Raw genomic sequence first — 23,151 nt, forward strand, 5'->3', positions numbered from 1 at the left:
AATAATGAGGTAGAAGGAAGACTCAAAGGAGTGACTTACATGAATTCTGTTAGAAATAGGGGATTGGGAGGGAAGCAAACGAAATAAATAATGCTTTCAGTGGTAATACAGATTCATACTTTTAAAAAAATGTGACTTAATGATTATTTGCCAGCAACAGTTTGTTCCTGTAACTGTAATAATGTCTGAACAAATATTTCGCTTTTTGAAGTTAAGTATGTCTGGAAGGTTCAGAATATGCAAGAAAGGAGTCTTTGATTAAGCTTACATTTCTTAATTTCTCAGTCTCTTTTTTAATGTCTGCTTAATGCATGCTCTCTGTCTTGCAGTAAATCCAGCCTACCTTCTAAGGACAAAAATACGAGTATTCTTATCAAGGAGACAAGAATTTAAATAAAAGAGAAAAGAGAAAAAAAAAAAACAAAACAGAAGCCCAAACTGGTTGAGTTTGTTTTACATGGTTATGGAAAACTATTTCTAAGTAAATTAGAAAAATGTACAAGCTGATTTTTAGTATATCGCCTATGTGCTTTTATGTTCATGCATTATACATGCATAAAGTTTGATTACGCATATATACCTGCATATATATAAATCAAATCTGAAACACTTTGTGCATTCCTCTAAACTTGTGAGTAGTACTTCAAAACAATGTCATTATTTGAATATTGTGAAATTAGAATAACACATTCGCACTGAACTTGTGGATAAACGGTAGCATCTCATATAACAAATCATCCAAAGTAAGAAGGATCATTTATTGTGTTATGTTTCTGAAGAAAGTTTCTTGCACATTTCTGAATTCTGGCTCATCCTTATCTTGGAAGAAAAGGAAGAATTATTGTGAACCCCTAATTTTAGGTAAACATTAACTTTATTCTTTTTATTTAAAATGCCAGTGCAGTAGAATGGGTCTCTGCAGGGGAGTTAGTTATGTTATAAAAATAAACAACTATGTTAGCGTTTTGAAGTTTAATTATCAAATAAACACTGTTTTAAATAGAAACTAGTTCAGTGTACCTATATTTGAGTCTTAAAGTAACAGAAGTGACAGAACTGTTTGTAAAAAGGTGTTATTAATGAAATTTTCTGAGTATTTTTTTTCTGGCTTGTTGGTCAGTTTGAATTAATGGTATATGAGGAAAAATTTCAGAATGTCAGAATAAGGTTCCTGTATTTCCTTTCACTTCTCTTGATTTTGCTTTAATTTTTCCATTCTCTTTCATTCAAATTCATTCTTTTCCAGATTCTATGGAATCCTATTAGAAAGTCTGTCATCTTGTATTTTCTTTGAATTCTACCATGGATTCTGTTTTTTTCTTCATTTTTTCCTTTATTTCTTTTATTAACTTTTTGATTTTGTTATGAAAGAATAAAATATCCCTCATGTCTCCCTACGCTGTTCACTAGACATTATCTGTTTCTGGTTTGTTTTCAGTATTTGCTACATGTGCTAGCTGTACTGCATTCCCTTTCTCAGTATGCCAAATCAGTTCAAAGGTTTGTTCTTTCCTGAAAAATATTTTCACTTTGCAGTGCAGTGTTTTTTTTCATTTTGTAATAAATGTGCCATATTAAGAACAAAGTTTGGATACAAGTACTGTTTGGAAGGATAAATGAATACCTGTATATGGAGGAACGATGTACACAAAACATTTGAGGGTTGGTGGTAGAAGAAAAAAGAGAATAATAAAAACATTTGCAAGATGGTGAGGAGATGATGTGTAGAAAAGGAGTAGAGGTCTACACAAGAGAAGCAGAGATTTGCTGTAACTCAGCAGAAGTTAAAGATCTCTGCTAAAAAGTAAAGGATGGAATGGATGAAGGCAAAGATATAATCCACAAAATGAAACTGTGATACATTTAATGACTAAGACTTTTTCTAAATACATAGATTGATGTCACTGCACATCTTTCTGATGCCTTAGTATCAATGTAGCTCAATAGTGGCTTAAATGATAATAATGAAACAACTCCGACCATCATCAAATATGTGAAATTAGTGCTTTTTATATGTTTTAACTCCAGAAATACTGAAAAAGTTGTTTTTAATGTTAAACTAGTTGTTAGATATTTCAGCGTAATGCCTAGGAGGACAGAGAAGAACATTTCTATCTCATGGCGAGGCTGGTGTTCAGAAACAGATTTTCAAAATTGCCCCATCTATCTGTGAGGACTGTGGATAGCTTGCTGGTACAGCGTGGAGGCTTTGGATACCATAGCACAGACACTGTAAAGCATTTAAGCAAGCTCTGCCTGCCCTTGCATAGCTTGCTTTGTGTTCATGGCTGCTACCTGCACTCTGTAGGTTTCTTTTGTAGGTGAATTACTTAGTGTTTTTTGGTGACATAGATAGTGTTAGTGCTATTGACATAGGTACTGTTTGTCCTTACTTTCACATGCTGGTTTAAAAGCAGTGGTTATTGGATCAGTTTCAGCTGTATTATTTGATGCATGTTAGTTTTTTTTCTTAATATGTTTTTCTTTTTTGTGTCTGACATTGTATGAAGCAGAATTAACCATTTGGAACTTGCAAACCTTCTGAAGACATACTTCCTTCTGTTAACCATTTTTTAATGTTTCTGAATGTGTTTCATTTAGATAGTATATGAGAGAGAAAGCAGTTGTGTTTTTACCCTGAGGCAACAGCTTCTTCCACAGTTATGACAGCATTATTACCATGAAAATGATGTATATAAATGCTATTTTGATTAGTGCAAGGGGCACAACAGTCTGTGGAATTAAAACATGCTCCTGAGGAAAAATGTGGAGTGCTGCTTTATGTATTAAAAACTGGAGATGCTTCAATGCGAATGTCTCAAAAATAAAATGCAAGAACCTAACAAGAACTAAGAAAGTTCAAGCTGTTTTTTCTAATGGTGTTGAGATTTTGCTGTGTGGTAGTTGCCATTGTTTTGCTTACTTGAGCTTCAAATTCAATTAGATGTATTTTCTTTCATATTGCGATATATAATTTTTCTGGCTTCCTCACTTGATTTTTTCTCTTCATGAATTTTGGAGAGTTTTCATCTCTATGTTGTGGCTGGATTTTTGGTGTGTTCAAAGTGCAAGCCAAAAACTATTTTTAATGTAATCCTCAACCACAAATATAATTTGTACAAATGACTGTCTTTGTCTAAGCTTTACTGGATGATTTCTGTTCATTTCTGAACTTAATGGATTTTTTTGTTCGGTAGCAGCAAATATTTAGTTCCCCATTACTGTGTTTTATGTTTATGGTGCAGTTTTGGGTATGGTTGTAGTAGTACTGAAACAAAAAGAATGCTATAAAATTACATATAGTAGATTTTTACATAACTTAGGTCTCAAATTTTTCAATACATGCATGTTCTTTTTGTAATTGCTTCTTGTCTTGCAGATTTTTTTTTTTTTTTTTTTCTTAATAGAGACTCTCAGGCCAGCAGCAAGAGATAAATAACTTAATTCAGAGAAAAACTGCTGTGGATGAAGAAAATGCCTGTTTGAAGAATGAATTCAGTAATTTGAAGCAGAAATTTAAAGATAAAAGCCAAGAACTTAAGGTATATTGACTTGTACGTAGTTTTATAAGACTGTAGCTTTGAAGTAGTTCTTTAAGCAGTGTCAGCCTTTGTGGCACAGAAAGTGACAAGCTTGGAGAAAAAATTGCCTTAGGCCTTGCTATACCTTACCATTTGCTCACATATGAACTCCGAGGAAGATGCTTTAAAGCCAGGAATCCAAGCTTTATAACTTTCAGATAAATAGTTAATGATGGAAATGGAGCAAAGAAAGTAGGAGTGTGAAGATGTGGCTTCTTGTAATTAGATTCTGATGGGACTGGCATTATTAATTGATAAAGCCGAGGTCTGGGAGGATATGTCTGTGTGGGTCTCAAAAATAGCTGGGGACAGCATCAAAGGCAGCTTGATCAATTAATGGGCTCTTTGCAAATGTGTACTCATCAAAGCTGTCATCCAGCTAAAAAATATGACCCTTCTACCTGCATGAAAGAGGCCAATAAAAGTACACAGGTGACCTTGGCCATCAAATATAGAAGAAGCTGCTGTGAGGGTAAAACTGCACAGTTTATATTTGCTGATTAGTTCTGACTTTTTTTGTTTATCGGCCCTTGTGGTACTGTTCTACAGGACACTGAGGAGTGTGCACAGAAGAAAGAAGAGCAAAACAGACTGGTTATAAAAAGCCTGGAGGAGGAAAATAAGGGATTAAATGCTTGCTGTGCTGACCTGCTAAATGACCTGGAGAAACTGAGGAAGCAGGAGGTGCAATGGAAAGCAGAAAAATCTGGCAGTGATGCCAGAATAAAGGTATGAAGTGGAATGGATTCATGGATGTTATTTCAGAAATAACTTCTCCAGACATTTGCACTACAAGTTATTTTTTTTAAATAACAAGTTATGTATTCAAATCTACCAGTGGGGACTTGCATTCATTTACATTCCTTCACTTAAAACCCACAGCTTTTTAAAAATTGATGTTGCAAAGCAGGAATCTGACTTCAAATAGTCATCTTAAAATGTAATCATTAAAAAAATAAAAGATACTGTATTTTAAGTTAAAATATATATGAAACAATAAAAGCTTGAAAGTATTGTCCATTCACAATTTTTTTCTCAGTATATTATTTACTTGCCTATAATTTGGTTGCAGTAAACTTGATATTTGTTTTGGAAGAGCACATTAAAACTTTAACAGCAGTTTTGAATAAATTGTGTTCTAAACTCCAGAGGGCTTCCCTCTGTGGAGGCCTTATTATTGAATATACTTACACTAAAAAGTTATTTCCATTGTTTACGATAAAAAGAAAAAGGAAATAATTGGATACATTGTACAGAATACTGTATCTTTTATTTAAATGTTACTTTGTCCTGTTAGTAGAAAATTGCCAATTCCTATTTAATTTCTTATTTAAAAAGAAAGTTGCAGAGTATCAGAGTTTTTTATATTGGCTTACATACATGTTAGTGGATCCTTTTATTAAAATGGCTATTGAATTCTTAAAACACTGTTTTCTTTTATGCTATCAATGTACATCACCTTCCAGCATATTAAATATAGCAAATGTGCAATCAGCATGTTGCCCGGAAACATCTTCTCAACTTCACTCCCTCCTGCTTCCCCACCAATTTAATTGTTTTGTGACACTTCTGATTCTTTTACTTATCAAAAACCTTTGTACAGAGTTTCATTTAGATTTTTTAACAGTAGAATTTAAGTGGAATGGTTGTGGTTAAAAGATTACGTGATTTTTCGGAACAGTGATTGGATTGCTGGCAGCTTGAGTGAAATGATTTAATGACCTAGAAGTGTTTTAACATATTTCAAATTGTTTAAAGTATTGCTTGTAATATCTGATAATTTATTGAAAATTATTGTTACCAACACCTCCAATAAAAATGATGAAAATTCCTTATCTGCCTGTTCTTATGGCTACTAGGGCTTGCTAAAAAGAGAAAAGTGCATCACAACCGTATGATTTCAGCAACTGGAATAGGTAGTGTTGGTGTTTTGTATTGGGATGACAATGAAGTTAAGATAGTGCGGCAGAAGAAACTTCATGAAGAAAGTGCTTCCTGAGCAAACCAGGAATGACATGCAGTTGGATCTCTGCTCAAAATCAAGAAAGAGCTAATTGGGGAACTAATAATTAGTGGAAGCCATGGAAGTAATGGACATGAAGTTATGACTCTCAAGAGCCTGAGAAGATAAAGAGAGGACAGTAGTACAGTACAGAGCTAGAATTAAGGAGTAGGCTTTTCAGCTTGGAAATAGCTGGAAATACGTGGAAATCCCCTGAGCCCTAAGAGCTGAGGAAAAGCTGTCAAGACTTTAAAGACAGCCTCTTCCAAGCCCAGGTGTCTTCCACTGTCATACTCCGGAAAACAGGTGACTGAAAACATGTGGCTGCATCTGGAATGCAGCTTGACTAAGCAGAACTCATCACCAAATGCTAGTGGATGGCAGGAAAATAAAAAACTGTGCAGGCATTGAGTGCTGCATAGGATGAATTCAGAAACATTGCGTGGGCACATAGGAAAGTGGTAGCCCTTGTGGTGTTGAGGCTTGCAAGTGAGTACAGTTATTAAAAGTAATTTTTTGCACTACTGAAACTGTGAACAAGGAAAATGTAGGCCTTTTCCTGAGAGGAAGTATGGAATAGTGGCAGGAAGCAATAGATAAACCTTACAATATAGGCAGAGTTACAGAAGTACCTATCAGCAGTGGATTAAAGTGGGAGATAGTAAAGAGTACTTGACTTATACTTGATAACCATGGGATCAGCTGGACTGCTTCCAAGGCTGCTGAAAAGATTAATTCATGTCAAAAGTTGTGGAAATTATGGGAAGTCTCCAATAAAAAGCCAAGTGAACCAAGACCAAAGATGGGTCAGCCTCACTTCAGTCCTTAAGGGTACTACAGAGCAAGTCTTATTGGAATCAATTTCTGGGCACATAATTGAGAAAACAATTATAAGCAATCAGCATGGATTTACCTAAGTCATTCTTGAACAACCCCATTATCTTTTGTGATTAAAATAATTGCATCTGTGAACAACAGAACAGCAGTGAATGTGATTGACCTTAACTTTAGCAAGATTTTTTTTTGCATTGTCTTGCCATTTTCTTATACAGTCTAAGATATTACAGTTGGATGGATGAGTAACAACATGTTAAAAAACAAACAAGTTTCTGAATACTTGAATTCGGAGGGCTGTGGCTAATAATGATGGGTAGTAATAAGTGGCATAATGCAGTATTAAACTTGGACCTATCTTGACTGATGTCTTCATTAGTGACTTGGAGGAGGAAATAGCAGGCATGTTTGTCAGGTTTGCTGAAACCTGAGGTGAGCAGTTGTATGGAAACTGCTGAATCACGGCCTGAACCTCTGATTGATCACTTGAGACGAGCAATGAGTCAGCCACGGGAGCACAGGTGAAGGCAATTCTCCTGTGCTGCTGGAAGGGGCAGAGCTTCTCCTAGACCCATATGAGAGCTGACTACCAGTGGAGAAGGATCTCTTTCTGGAGATCCCTCCTCTGGAGTTTTGCAGTGAGTCCAGGGCACGGGTAAGCGTTCTATCTATTCTCTTTTGTATAATAACCTGATTAGCCAAACTCTGGTATATTCTGTAATTATAGCATCTGTACATTCATTGATTATATAGCAGTTGATGTGCTTGAGGATACGGCTGCTCTGGAGACCTTTACAGAAATGTGCTGCTTGTGGGGACTTGTGTGTGTGCAAGGCTGTGGGCTCTTGAAGGTACAGAGCCATGTTGGAGCTGTGCTTGGAGAGCTGCAGCCTGTGGGACACCCACACGGAACAAGCTGGGGAAGGATGGCGTCCTGTGGGAGGGACCCTGTATGGAGTAGTGGCAGAGTAACCATGGGGGAGCTCGAGAGATGGAGTGTTAAACACTGATTTCAGCCTCCATTCCCCTATGGTTCTCAGAGAGGGGAAGTAGAGAAGAGTAGATGAGGAAAGTGGTTTGAGTTTACTCTTAGATTTCACAGCTCTGGTCCCTTAGCAATTGGCAATAAATTACATGAATCTCCCTTATCTCCAAGGCCAAGCTGGATGGGGGCTTTGAGCAACCTCTTCTATAAGGAAGCGTCCCTGGCTTTTGCAGGGGGCTTGGAACTAGTTGATTGTAAAGGTCCCTTCCAGTCCAAACCATTCCACGATGGCATGATCATGCTGTGTCTGTTTCGTCCATGATGGTAACTGAGAAGTGATTTCCTTGTCTTTATTTCAACCCATGAGCTGTGTTTTTTTTTTTTTTGGTTTTTTTTTCATATTTGCTTCCCCTGTCTTGAGGAGGAGTGAGAGGGTGGCCTAGTAGAGCTTAGCTGCCCATCTGAGTTAAACCACCATGTTCTGTGATCTTGATGCCCCCACTTGCACCTTTTTTTCCTGTGTGAGGTTAGACAAGTGACTGTACACCTTTTGGTAGTGGACTGTTTAGGTGAAGTTGATTATCTCACAGGGTATTTCGAAGGCTTAAAAAGCGTATTAAAAATGCTACCTACAAGAGGGATTTTTTACCATTTTTAAATGGTACATACCCAAAAAGTGTTGTATGTCACTTTTGCAGACTTACTACTAGAAACAGAACTGGGGGTCTGAAATTCAAGTCGTAAAAGCAGAGAGGAAAAAACAAACCTGCTATGTCTCGACTGTCCATTTAATTTAAATTTTTAAAAAGTGCAGACTGGCAGATTTTAAGGGAAGGTGACCTAAAAGACAGTAGAACTGCATAGTGTTTTGTTATTTTCTAGTTGGCAAGGTACTTGTAAGAGTACCTGATGTCTGAAGGTTAAAGCTTTTAAAGACACAGTGAGAGTTGTTCTCTTTTAAAGTGAAGCATACTGAGAAACAGATATCTCTGTCAAGAGGAGTCTGGAATTTTAGTTCCTCTGAATAATTAGTTTTGTTAAGATGGGAACTTGAAAAAATGTTCTCAGTTTTGTCAATTCAGAACAAGAAAAAAAAAAAAGAAAACAAAGAAACTGTGTTTAAAAGCAACTTCCCTTGCTGTGTTTGAAGCTACAAGTAAAACCTTAGTTTTAATTCACCTTGAGTTCAAAACCTATGCAAAACTGTGCTTCTCCATGCCTTATCTACATGTATTTCCTTTCATGTTTTATTATTATTTTTTTTTTAATTCATCTTGACTTTGAATTTTTGGAGTTTATTCTTCAGTATGAAGTAAATGAAATGCTTATGTAATGTTTTGCCTTATTGTTCTGCTGTATATCTTCATTTTAGTTTAGTTAGGGTCTTCACTTCTCGTGGGTAGAAGTGAGTAAGAAGTAGACTTAATTTTCATGCTTTGCTTTCGGTACAGTTATGTAGAAGCATCATATCCTTTACTGTTGCTTTTATTTTTCTCAAAAACATGCATTTTCTTCCCCATGAAATAGAATCATAGAATCACAAGGTTGGAAATGACCTATAAGATCATCTAGTCCAACCGTCTTCTCATCACCATCACCAGCACAAGCATTAAATATAACTGAGCTACTAGGTATTTTGACAAACTGCATTTTTAAAAGCATTTAATTTAGTATATTTCATAGTATTTTAAAATTTTGGTTGTTATCAGTCAAAATGTACAATTCAAATTAATTTGAAAATCAATTTTAGGAGAATTCACATTTCAGTATGCCTGCTTACACAGTTAAACTACTTTCTCAAGTACTGTATCAACTAAAAGGCAATTAGTGAATTCAGGTAATTAAAGAAAATATTTAGGAATTGAACGTAGGAAGTTTAGAGGATTTGATAGTCTTGAATTCCTGACTGGTGCACGAAGATTATACTGAATGCTTCACTATATGATATTACAGTATTTTTCTGTTTCATGGTATGCTGTTTTTAATTTCCACAATTGTATAGCTTTATATAGCTGTATTTCAGACAAAATCAGTTTCTACCTATTCTTTGTATCTTATCCTGCAGTGGATGATGCGAACTTAAGAATTGGTGAGATCAGATTTTTTTCATTTAACACCAGAAGTTCTGCAACTTGTTAGTGCAGTATAGATGATACACAGACAGCATTTTTTCCACAGAAAATGTGAGCTACTTTAAATAAACTTTAAAATTTCAAGTTGGCAATATTCATTTCACATAAGCCACAACTTCTTACCAGTGTGATAAAAACGATACTCAGGAGAAACCATAAATTATCTGACTTATTACATTGTTAACCTTATTAGACTTTATCACGTGTTGATAGAATGAACTTTCTCCTGTCATTCTAAATCTATTCTCTGAAAACAGTAAATTTTGTTATCCAGCCTTTAAGATTGAATGGTGACAGCTCAGTGGAAGAAACCAGGTGTAATAACCTGAGAGTTATCATGAAACACAGTTTTTTCTATTTCATTTATTCATTGCTATTTCTCCAAATTAAGGTTACTGTTTTTAACAGGATGTAATGATTAGTGTCAAAATTCAACAAATTTGATTGTAGTGCACTTCTGATACATCCAGATATGTAACTTCTGTGCTGTTTTAAATGCGGAAATTCATTATTCACTGGTTTTAAGTGAATAATGTTAGGGAACTACATTTCAGCATTTCAGAATAGTTTGATATTTGAGATATCATTGGTGAAAGGGAAATATGAGCAATTCTTTATTTCTTTAATTAAGCCTATATTTAAGTGGAAGATTTGGAACACTGTCCTACTAGGAGATACTTGTTTTAATTTATAGACAAATCCAAGAATACTTGCCATACTGAGAATAAGTAATTATGAGTAGTGTAATAATGAAGTAGGGCTAAAGGCATTGACACACTCTGAAACTCTGATCTAGATAGTGATGTACTGTATCTGTTTCCATTCTTGCCTCAAAACACCCTGGGAGAATCATAACATCATAGAATAGAATCACACAATAATCATACAAACTTCTTAGATTCTAAAGTGCTATTCTAAGCACCTAGATTTCCAGAGAACTCTAGTTAAGATCACCATGTAGAGACATGTTATTCTTGTTTTGTTGAGCTAACTTGCTCTGCACGTCTCTATTTCCAGGATATATCTTCATACTGTGCTAACTTCCACAGTTAGGATTTCAGAAAAAAGGAGTTATGACTTCGTTTTCAATGAGCAATTCTATTTTTTTTCCCTTGTTTACCATTTCTTTTTCTGAATTAGAAGTGCAAAATCAGAATATCTGAGTCTGACAAGGAATCTCACAAAAAATTATATCCAGGATTTTTATTCCTATGTTAAATACTGTACGATCTTTGGAGAATTTTAAACAATAAAAATACAGCTGTTTTTGTAAGTAGTAACTTTTTTTCCTGTTTGATACCAATGCAAAAAGCACTGTTTGATCAGTAGTTAAATAGTGTTGTATTACTTTGCAAGTTGCAATTCTGTTCTGCAACAAATGAGTTAGGTGAAACTTCTTAGAGTATGTGTCCACCTAAAATTTGACGTGCCTTTTTTCCTGAATATCACATTTTCCAAGTATGTACGAATCCATATATATGTATTTATATTTGCTTAGGACACAATAATTATATATATGTGTATGTATCTGCACATACATATGCCTAGACACATAGATAATATTCATAATTTTTAGTAATTTCAACTCTTTCCTATATGTTACTTTTAATATATTCTAAATGTTTCCTTTGCAGACGTTGGAAACCAATTTAACAGATGTAAGAGAGCAACTGAAAGAGTTAAGCAGTAAATGCAGTAACTTGTCATCTCAGCTAGCTGTGAGCCAGAAAGAACTCACCCAAAAAGAATGTGATATGAACAGGATTAAGTAAGTATTTCATGGTTTGAAACTTAATTTGAACTCTGAATCTTATCAAGCAGTGCATTTTCATAGCATACTTTTCCACAAAATGTAAAATGTCTGAATGCATAGCAATAAATACAAACTCTTTAATACTAATACTGGGCTTGAGAATGACCAATCTCCACTATAAGTAACAAAATGTAAGTGACATAATCATTTAAATGGAGGCGGCAGATGCCCTAAAGATAGAAAAAAAAAAATAAGCCTGTCTTTAACTTTTTAATTAGAGTAAAATCTGATAGAATCAGCAAGAATCTACATAAGCCTGCGCTAAAAATTTGAAGTGAAATGATTTAAGCTTTATTCTAAGTCTTAAACATCTCATTTTTACACTGGAATTAGAAGATAAATGTCACATTTTTTGAGATATGGAAAAGAATGGAAGGAAGGAATGAGTATATTAATTGACTAGAATACAGAAGCCCTCAAAATGATGTAGAGGAAAGAAGTCAGGTTGGTACCTTTAAGTGGATTGAGAGGAAGTTGTACATTCTTCTCTTCAGTATTCCCTGAAGCTGTGCTTGAATTGCTGCAGTTGGGGTGCAGCTCATTTGTATGAATGTTCTACTTTTTAAATGGAGATATGTTTACAGTAAGGAGTCAGTATTAATCTTTCTGTAAACAACTAGAAATATGATCTTTGATGCCTCTGAAGTACATGATCTTCTACTATTTATTTAAGATTACTGGAAGAAGTGTTATCTAGTTATTTTCATATTTAAAAGACTAAGCGGTTGAGTTCTCAATTTTAAAACTTTCAAAAAAGTAAGCAAGGTTAATAAAAAAAATTTACTGAAAAAAACCTGCTATCAGGTCTCTCTGGAGCCTTCTGCGGGTTGAACAGTCCCAGCTCTTTTAGCCTGTCCTCATAAGAGAAGTGTTCCATCCATTGGATCATTTTTGTGGCCTTCCTCTGGATACACTACAACAGGTCCACGTCTCTCTTGTATTGAGGACTCCACATGTAGATGCAGTACTACTTCAGGTGAGGCCTTACCAGCACCAAACAGAATCACCTCCTTGCCCTTGCCAGACTACAGTTGGCTTTCTGGGTGCGAGGGCACACTCTTGGCTCATGTCCCTATTGCCGTCCACTAGTACTCCCAGGTCTCCCTCAGCAGGGATGGTCTCATTTCTTTCATAAGTTTTTAATACGGATCTTTCCTAGAATTAGTTTTATGAAATTCCAATCAATGTCATGCACTTTTCTTAATAACGTTTTATTTTTCCTGTAAGAATTCTTTGGTTTTGTATTTAGCAGTTAAATATATATGTATATATATTAATTTTAAAATAAATTGTTTAGTCTCATCTTTCTTCTGTAGCTCAAAAGTCAGTTCATAAGATTTTTAGAAAAAGTTTTCATCTAAGAAAAAGTGGTTTAACTGGATCGGCAGCTCAAACTCCTTTTTCTCTGTAAATGAGCAGATTTCACTTTTGTTTCTATAAGGACTGTAGATTTTTCTATAGTTCTAAAATGCTAATGTGGAAATGATTAGGTAAATATTTACAGTGTTTCAAGCAAAATCTCCTTAGGTTACTTTAATCTTTTGGGTCTGAAATGAATTATTTCTGCTCTTCTGTTTTGACTTTCAAAAATACTATTTTTGAAAGCAAGCTTTTCCCTCATTCAAAATGATTTGAATTCATTTAGGTTTCTGTAATTTTTTTATTTCTCATTGTATACATCATGAGATTCTACTCTAGCAAAGTCGGTTGTTTTTTTTTTTTTTGTTGCTTTTTAATAGCCTACTATCAGTAGACAATAGAGATTATGATTTAAACACTTCTCTGTATCATGATGTGTTTGTTGGGGAAAAGGCCTACGTATCTTCAACTTTTGTGCTTAGCTGTAAGAATATTCTGTTTTCACTTAGTGTTGCTGGTAGAAAATTTTTGCTTACATTTGCATTTATTTGGTGTGTACAGTATGCAACATTTTTATTACCTGTACTTACATTTGTATGTATATGTCCCACTTGTATGTGTGAATATGCACATCTAATTATGTACACATCTATAAAGAATATGTTTTAGTTCTACATGTGAGATACATATGTGAATATAGGCATATATATTCGTAGTGCCTATCATGACTTAATTTACATCCAATTTGTAATTTTTAATTATTTATTCTGTTCCATGCACATGTAGGGGTATCATTTTAAGTTGCAATTGACATTCTTAACCTGCAGTAACAGGCAGGTGTTCCTTCTGTGGAGTGCTTAGTAGTTGATTTGAGTAAGCATGTTAGTAGATATTTTGGTCAGAAATTGATTTTATCTTGTAACTATTTTTCTGATTATCATGATGTTGATTTTATATACTGCTCGAGAAGACTTTCCAGGATAGTGTCCTGGGATATTTAAGTTTGAGAATCTCTATTGAATGAGACTCCACAACCTTTCTGGGTAGCCTGTTCCAGTGTTTGGCCTCTGTTTACAAGATAAAAACATTCTTCCTAGTTTGATTTTGTGATTTTGTTCTTTCTCTCTTTTCCCATCTCTGAGAAGAATTTGACTGCATCTTCTTTATACCCACCCATCATATATTCATACATACTATTAGTATTTATGAAGAATCTGATTGGAGAACCTGTGCACAGTTAACAACGTCTCTGTTGTAACTGCAGTGCAAAATGGTGCATTTTCTAGTATATGTTCACCATCTTGGAGATGATACTTAAGTGTACGTTAGATTTCCAACCAAACAAGATGTGACAAGTGCTAATATATGTCTCTATTTCAGTGATTGTGCTTATGAACAGAAACGAATTAATATATATGAAGTACATATTGCAGTTGTACTTCTGTTTTGATTCACAGAGTCCTTGCTGCATTTCTACCATGGCTGTTTTTGAGATGCTACTTTATATCTCATTGAAAACAGTAAGACTTGAATACTGTAAAGTAAGCATGTCCATTTTTGTGTGTGTGTGTGTGTGTGTGTGACGTTGTCTAGATGACTCTGTGGTTGCAGTTCTGTAATTATTCAGATGATGTACTACTTAGCAAAGGCATCAGTGTATTATGTAGTGTTGTGTTTTTTTTAAAGTATCCTAAATGAGAATAGTTGCTTTCTCATTCTGTGATTTCTCAGGAATTCGCACAACTGTTGTTACTGATGCTTATCTTTTGTTACAGTAATCTTTGGGCACGTCCGACAATATTATCCAAATGTAATGATAATTATTGTTAATTATAGGCAAAGAGAAGTCACCTATATTTTGGAGTTCACCAAGTGAGGGTATTAGATGTTGTTGTTGTTATTATTATTATTATCATCATCCTTTGAGGGTATTAGAATTATAACAAAACTTAGTTGGAGGGATAAATTTATAAAGTTATCATTTCACGATTGTAAATATTCCAAGTTTTTAATTACTTTTTATAGCCTATGGTTTCACTAGAACTCAGTTACTACTAATATGTTTGTAGAAGTTTAATTGTTATGTGTGTTGCTCTGAAAATAATGTCTCCTATTTATTTAATTATTTAATGTATCCTGTTTATTTAATGACAACAAAGATCACGATGTTATTTAATAGAGCAAATTCTCAGCTACAAAACAAGATTTTTTTCACACAGTCACCATCATGACAACATTAGCTATGCATTTTTGACAGCAATGAAATAAAGTCTGCATGCCGTGCTCCTAAAAATCTTTATGGCTGTGTGGAACATGGCTAGACTTCCATGTCTCTGCCATGGCTGAAACTCACCAGCCACCACCTTACTGTGTTCACACCCACTGTTTAATTTCCAGACATATTCAGCAAGTGTCAGTGACTGTCAGTGGCTGCCATTTTAACTGCATGGAGGAATTCAATTCCACACCTTTACTTCATATGCGCTTCCATGTCAGATGCCATTTTGTCAGACAGTAAGAAAATGTGATGGAAGATTAGTGGGAAGGTTCAGTCTCTACTTCCGTACCATCAACATCTGCCTCTGACGTGATGGGACAACTAATAAAACAGGAGGCATTACTTTCAAAACAGACATTGTGTAATGCAGTACATACCAAACTCTCTTTATTTATGGTCTTTAAGGTTTGCTGTTATCACAGACAAAACCAGTTTGTCGGAAGATGTACTTCATATGTCCAAGATGTAGATGCATTTCAGGAAAGAGAATTATATTACATACATGCAAATTAAGAAAAGCTTTTATCTTTATTTTCTGTCAGTTCTCGTTTAAAAAAAAAAAATACACTTCACAGTCTGTGTGTTTTACAAATATTTTACATTTTGACACTTAACAGCTAAAGAGTTAAGTAAATATTGACTAGAAAGTGTTGATGCAGTAATGAAAATCCATTTATTTCAGAGCAGTTACAGCCTTAGAAAGAAATTGAAAGATGTTCCCTTTTGAAAATTAATTGTTCTGTAGATATTTTACGAAAGTATATGGTAAATATTTTATCTGTAACTTCTGTTGTTTATAAGGCAATTGGCAGAAAAAAAACAAAAATAAGGACCTTGTTATCTTCAATAAAACTATTTGAACACAGTTGTTTAATAGAGATTATTGTTGTCCTTTTCTTAATTTCTCTCTGTTGCTTGCTTTGCACAGGAAGGAGTTACAGGAGCTGCAGAATCTTTACAAACAAAACATTGCACATATGGTACAGCAGGCTCAACTGATACAGCAGCTTCAGACTCTTAATACTGACACACAAAAAGTACTGAAGGAACAGGAAGATGTTCACACAACTGAAGCAATATCATATCAAAAAGTATGTTTTACTATCACAAGGTTCATAGTACTATCCATAGAAATGAATAGTACAATAATGAATGAAAGCACTGTGTAGGGGTGTGTCCTTTGGAGCTCAGGATCTTTTTTTACTAAATGTGTTTGTTGGAGTAACAGGGTTTCTTGGCCATTCCAGCAGCTATGGTCTCTTCTGTATATTGAATTAATGATTTACTTACATCTGAACAGATATAGAAGAAGTGAGAAGCATATCAGCTTCTCTGTATATCTAGATTTTTTTTTTTTTATCTTCTCTCCTAGAGGCTTCAATTAGGTTTTTAAAACAGTCTCGAGAGTTAAATTTACTCTGCATAATAGTGGTTTTGCCAGTACAGCAGTTGGGGAAAGTTTCCTGTGAAAAATATTTTGCTAGTGTAAGTTACTTTCCTATGGAAAATTGATAGGTATGCTGGCACTGCCAGAGGCCAAGCCTCTTCTAACCTAGACTTAGCTCAGAATTCATGGCTGGTTCAGAAAGCTGGCTCACAGCAGAACTTAAGGCTTCTGCTTACTTAATGATGAAAGTAAGAATATTGTAATACTGAAGACAAGGCAGTGATTTCAACGCACAGATAACCCTAAAATCTTTCTTTTTTTAGAATGTCTGAATTCATTTCTTTCTGCTAACATAGAGGAGTGATAGGAGTAAGGTTTACATCTTAAGCTGGGAGAAGACAACCCAAGTATTCTGATAAATGACTATTGTGGTACGGGTGGACAGACTGTCTTTTTGCATTTCTCAAAACATTTAATATGCCTTGAAAAAATCTTTTTTTCTTTTTTTTTTTAAATAAAAATATGCCCCAAGAAAGTGAGCTCCTTAAATCAGAGCATAATAGATCTTCTAATTTGTTTGTCAAATTCAGTCAACAGAGCTTTGGAGCAGAAAAATTTTTTCCTTTACCATAACATCCTGTTATATACTTCTGACTAGTGAACTGTACAAAATATCAAACTATAATTTCTTCAAAGGAACATGTAGTTCCCAAGTGGTAAGGTCTTCTGAAGTCACAGGAGGCATTTGGAAAATTCAATGTCTATAAAAATGATTCAAATGCCTGTTTTTTCATTGAATGAGAAAGGCGAACAGTTGTGGACAAATGTGTGTTCTGTTTGTTTTCTGTGTGTTACTAATATGCTGGCTGCAACAGCTAGATAAGGATGTGTTAGCTACTCCATAGACATTCACAAAGGAATATTTTCTAACTGCTCCAAATGGCATCGAGCCTATCAGCAGGTACATCCTATGATATATTGTCCCTTACAGCAAGATCAGTGACCTCTTTGTTAATGGTCAGATAGGCAGTACATGCTATAGCTGAGGCAGTGTGGCTGGCTGACATACTCCAAGTTTGTTGTAGCAGTCTGCCATTTAGGAACAACTGCTCTTTGCACCGGTGTTGATGTGGGTAGTATGAAGCAATAGACTGAGTGAAGAAAATATCTTTCTGTTTAACCGAGATCAAGGTCATGAACTTGCACTGGATTATGTATAAATCCACTGAGGACTACAATTCTCTTCCAAGTCAAGCTATAGTGGGCAACGTATACATGTGAAGATCTGTAATCTGTTTCATCAGGTTACATTGACTTGACATACGGATACCTTTTCCTTTTCTTTTCCTTTTCCTTTTCTTTTCCTTTTCTTTTCCTTTTCCTTTTCTTTTCCTTTTCCTTTTCTTTTCCTTTTCCTTTTCTTTTCCTTTTCCTTTTCTTTTCCTTTTCTTTTTTAAATTTATTTTAATGCAGACTTTAAGGGTGCCATGTTCTACAATAACTCTTTTATGTTATAACATCTATGGAAACAAACTGATATCTGTTTCATATTACAGCTATAGTTCTCATTGTCAAGGATAGGGAATATTTTTCTAAAATGCATAGCATCTGGTTTAGTGGTCCCACATACTCAGGGGACTTCATTCCTGTGCTGGATTTAATGAGACTCAATAGATTTGTCCTCACTGACAATTTCAAGGTGGAGATACTTCAATCAATAATAAGGATAATAAGACAAGAAGAGATTCTGAACTCCTTAGCTGGCTTATCACAGTTTTCTGGAATTTACAATTTAGGGCCTTTGTTTGTATAACGCAGTACTTTCTCTTGATCTGATGTAGCCATTATATGTTAATTGTGCTGATTAAAAATCTCTTTGTGAAAAGCCCTTTTAGTGAGATGGAAATATCATTATTTGTCGTTAAATAGGAAATGATAATTAGTGCACTGAAACTTAGCCCCTGAAACAACAAATAAGAATATTGTGGTTTTAGTACAAGTAGGTACATACAATGAAGAAAAGCAATGCTCAGTAGTAGATTTTTGGGTAAATACAAAACAGTAAGATTTTTTCAGTTGTGAGGCATCACAAAAATTTGCATCAAGTCTATTGAAGGTAGATGAAAAGAATATAGCATCAGATGCGTTTTCAGATGTTGTATTTAATTTTCTGCCTGCAGTTGACTTTGCCAGTCCTTTTCATGCAGTTAGTCTAGGGATATAGTTTGCTTTCCTTTAAGTCCAAGAAATTGTAATCAGAATGTGAAGTTACTGGCTTTGCTAGCTTAAGGTTAAATTTCACCACTAACAGTCTTTTTCAGGACTGCAGGAACATTTAAACATAGTTAAAAAAAATCATATCTATGTACTTATTCAAGTAGCATTGAATCCACAAAATAAAAACTAAAACCAAAAACATACATAAATATTAGTAATAATGGTTTCTTCCATGAGTTGGAAGTTAAATGTACTAGAGGTTACATCATTGGTAAGTGTATGATCATCTTGTTAGTTGACTTTCTAGGTGAAAGCTTTCAGGAACTTATTTATATCTTTATTTATGATCACATTGCATTTTAGTTCCATCTATTACACTGTTTTCTGGTGTTCGGAGATTTGTTGATTAGGTTATTCTATTTATTTATTCTGTACCAAAATCTACTAGTATTGTTTCCTTACTATCAAGTGGGTTTTATGATAAGATCACAGAATCATAGAATCACAGAACTGTAGGGGTTGGAAGGGACCTCCAGAGATCATCGAGTCCAACCCCCCTGCCAAAGCAGGTTCCCTACACCAGGTCGCACAGGTAGGCATCCAGGCAGGTCTGGAACATCTCCAGAGAAGGAGACTCCACCACCTCCCTGGGCAGCCTGTTCCAGTGCTCCGTCACCTCACTGTAAAGAAGTTCTTTCGCACATTTGTGCAGAACTTCCTATGCTGCAGTTTCCGGCCATTCCTCCTTGTCCTGTCTCCACTCACCACTGAAAAGAGTCCAGCCTTGCCATTCCGCCCCCCACATCTTAGATATTTTATAGACACTTTCAACCTGCTAAAAGTGAGGAAATTCTGTATAGACTATAAATGTGTCATGATGATGCTAAACTCTGCACTCACGGGTAATATTCTTAATATTTGAAAAATCCTGTGTGGAGTGTACAAGAAAAGACATACAAAGAAAAATCTTAAAATTAAACTTACTGAAGTTTTTTTTATAGTAGCTACTTTGATTTAGATTAATTATATTTTAATATTGCTGAGTTTTTTTGACTAATCAGATTAGGCTCACAATGAAGGTTTTAAAACTGCACTGTTAACGTTTTCCTGCATTGACCAATTTGATGTCCATTACAACCCTGCTTAATATCCACTCCAGTCTGTGCAGAGAAGATAGCTTATGTTTCTGAGATTGAAGTCTTATGTTATGGAGTATAATTTTTGTTGATTTAGGTCAGTTGCCCTGGCTGTATTCTCAACCTTTCTCTTGGTCTCTGCAGCCTGCTGACCTTCAGGGTCAGGTTGAGAGGTGCTGTAGAGCCAGCCTTGATGCTGTGCAGCACTGCTTGTCGGTAGCCAAAATAGTGGTGTGAAATTGACAGCACCAGACAGGCCTCTCTGAAGAAAGTGAATTCTATCCCAGGCAGACCTACTACAGTGCAGTGAATGTTCTGTGTGTAGTCTGGAGAGCCTCGTCAGTTTCATTCAAGAACTCCTCCAGCTGGTTTCTGTCCTTATTCTCCTGGAATTCTCCTTCAATACTGTGATCTAGTGACATGACTTTCTAGTGACAGTACCATAGTAGTTTCCCTTATAGTATTACTTTGTCTTAATTTAGACTTTTTTTTTTCCATTTATTTCTTAACTTCATGTCCAGTATTACTAACTAGTAATTTGCTAACTAAAAGTTAGCATTTGTTTTCTCAGGTCTCTGCAGTGATGTGCAGTATTTGAAGGGGTGAACATTTTGTTAAGTGTTTAATGTAAGATAATATTTTATACATGTCATATATATATATATATAGTTTTATTGTTTTATATAATTGTTTTATCATTTTATGTAATTGATTACTTTTGCATTTTAATGAGCAGATGTATTCAAGTGTTTTAGATCCTCACAGGGATATACTTTTGAAAGAAATCTCTTAGCTGTCCTCACTTTCTGTACTTTAGTTGATATCACAGAAAAATCTTTGAGTGTTAACTAAATCATCCTTTGACTAAACAGAACTGGAAAATGTGTTGCAGCTGTTAATTGCATTCAGTACAAAGGACCAGTCAAGACCTAGTTCAAAATAAATCCTGCATACTTCTATAATGCATTCATCATTTCTGCCAAATTTTTCACAATTTTTTTTTCAGTTGCACTATGACTGTGGCTAATATGCTATCTGGTAAGTTACATGGGTGAACTACCTAGTTTTATTAGCTTTTATCGGGATTTCTCAGCCTTTGGCCTGATCTAACTTGCTATCACGTGTATTTAATGGCTAATGCCATTTTTCTATGTTGTATGTGTATGTTTATAAGGAAGGACTTTAAATCTTTTCTTCTGCCCTATAAACAGAAATATTCTTATATCTTGTCTTGGGGATTGAACAATTTTCTCATCAAATCTCACATCTTATTAACAATCGTGAGGTGCAACTACTTACTTTTTAAGTGCATGTTTCACTCTTTTCTCTGAAAATTACTTGTTCTGATATAAATAATGTATAGTATTTTTGTCTTCTTTTTTTCTAGTCAATGTTCTTTCTCTGATCCTCTAGTCTTTTACACATTGTCACCTCTACACATGAATTTCTGCATTTTTTTAAATGGTTGACCTATTTGACCATAGTATTCAATTTTCTATGTTCAAGAATGCACTTATTGCTGCATGGGTCTGGTGTTTCTTCCAAACTAATTGCAAAATGAGCAGAAAATACCTGTATAATCCTATACCAAAGCTTAAGCATTTATTAAATCCACAAAACGATGATGGAAATAAATGAGAAGACTAGGAGCTAACCTGAAATCTGGACACTTATCTCTGAGCGGTAGATAAACCTATTTATTTTTATTTAATTTTAATTTTGAAATTTCCTGGTGTTAAACACTTTCTGTTTAATCTCACTCCTGTAAGCTAGTGCATTGATGTTATTTGAAAAAATGCATATAACTCAGTGTAAAAAGAGTAAAAATTCTGTGAATTCTGTGCACATCTCTTTTAGCTAGTTTTATACTTCAAATCTCTGTGTTTAGTTATTGTTGTTTTCAAAGCAGGGAAGATTGGAAAAGTTTATGCAAGTAAAAACATATGTTATTAGTCTTGTCCTGACGCATACTTACTACCAAAATTATGCATTGGCTACACTGGGGGATGTGGCTGCCAGCTGAAAAAAAGCATCATATTTTTGATGTTCTCCATTCATCTTACTAGGATGCTACCTTTCAGATACTGTAATTTGACCACTTAAGTGCTGCTAGACATAAAACCAGCAAATAGTCATTTCAGTATAATCTAGCTAATAAGCTTATATAGCTATTGCTGGAAGTGAATGTGTCTTGATGTTCCATACATTTGGAAAGACATTATCTAAAAATGCATGTTTTTGATAAATAAGCTGTTTATTTTCCTATGAAATACTTACTTTTTTCCACAATCAATTGCCTAATCGTGAACTTCAGTTTCCAGAGATGATGAAACTATCTTAAATAATAAGAAAAATTCATTAGGCATAGAAATTTCAATGTAAAGTTCCATTTTTTTAAATTATCAATGTATCTGGGCATAGAATTAATTTTGCCTAGGAGACATGATTTCTAATCTGTTTGGGGAATAGGCAAGATGTAATTACTTTGTCCTTTGGGAGTCATTAGGGGTAGAAGATGATAAGAAGAAGGAAAGGAATGAGGTTCATTGTTTCCAAATCTCCTACAGAGCGATAGGTAGACAGTTTCCAAATGTAATAGATTTTTTTTCCAAAGGGTTTTAATCCTATGATATGTAAGTTGACAACAAAGTGTATCATTCAAGTAAAGGCAACAAGACAAAGACTAAAATGAAGAGTAAAGTAACGTTTTTAGTTGTAAAACAACTGCCATTAAAAAATATGGATAGCCTCTATGTTTCTGATTTTAGTATTTAATTAGTTTCTTTTGGGTGAACGGCAGAAATGGGCTTTCCAAACTGCTAGCTGCAGAAGTGCATGTCTTGCACAGGTTATTTCATTGTAGAATAAATAGAGGGAAATTGTTCATTTGGAGAAAAAGAGCTTTCAAAGAAATAAAGAACTGCAATGAAAGAAGGGAGGAATGTAGGTTTGAGTAGTATATATGTACTTCCCTTCAGTATGGAAACTGCTGTTTATTCAGCTACAGGTTTGTTTTTCAAGGTTTTTTTGTTTGTTTGTTTGTTTTTTGTTTTGGGGGTTTTTTTTTGTTTCTTCGTTTTGTTTTTGTTTTTTTTCCTTTAAAGAAAATGTGATTTTGTTTATAAGGCCTCATATCTTTATATTAAAAATGTGAAAGTGGAGGGGTGGAATAGGTGTTTTCTTATTCTCATGAAATAAGCTACTCTTGTAAGCTACAAGGCACATAGTGCTTGTTATTACTTAGGTGTAGTTCTAGAATTTGTTAATGCATATGGAATGTCCTATAAAGTAAATGCAGAATATTTGCGATATTCTGGTTCCATCCAGAACTGTTTGAACAGCCACAGGGATAACAACTTCTAATAGCAATTTTGGGTTTTATAGCTTGTATGAAAAAATTCTCCCAGAATGATTATTTAAACAGCTA

General features: G+C 34.6%; 1 protein-coding gene across 1 annotated transcript in view; it reads left to right on the forward strand.

The window, feature by feature from the left end:
• The first annotated feature begins 1,641 nt into the window (after positions 1-1,641).
• Positions 1,642-23,151, forward strand: part of CNTLN (centlein) — a 141,707-nt gene continuing 120,197 nt past the window's right edge. The window contains exons 1-5 of the mRNA XM_042826730.1: positions 1,642-1,662; positions 3,408-3,542; positions 4,131-4,310; positions 11,169-11,302; positions 15,913-16,075. Of these exons, the coding sequence (XP_042682664.1) occupies positions 1,642-1,662; positions 3,408-3,542; positions 4,131-4,310; positions 11,169-11,302; positions 15,913-16,075 (633 nt within the window). The remainder of the gene's footprint in view (positions 1,663-3,407; positions 3,543-4,130; positions 4,311-11,168; positions 11,303-15,912; positions 16,076-23,151) is intronic.

The sequence above is a fragment of the Centrocercus urophasianus genome, unplaced genomic scaffold (assembly GCF_019232065.1).
Source record: "Centrocercus urophasianus isolate 14NV4802_14NV808 unplaced genomic scaffold, USGS_Curo_1.0 seq_27, whole genome shotgun sequence".
Taxonomy (NCBI): domain Eukaryota; kingdom Metazoa; phylum Chordata; class Aves; order Galliformes; family Phasianidae; genus Centrocercus; species Centrocercus urophasianus.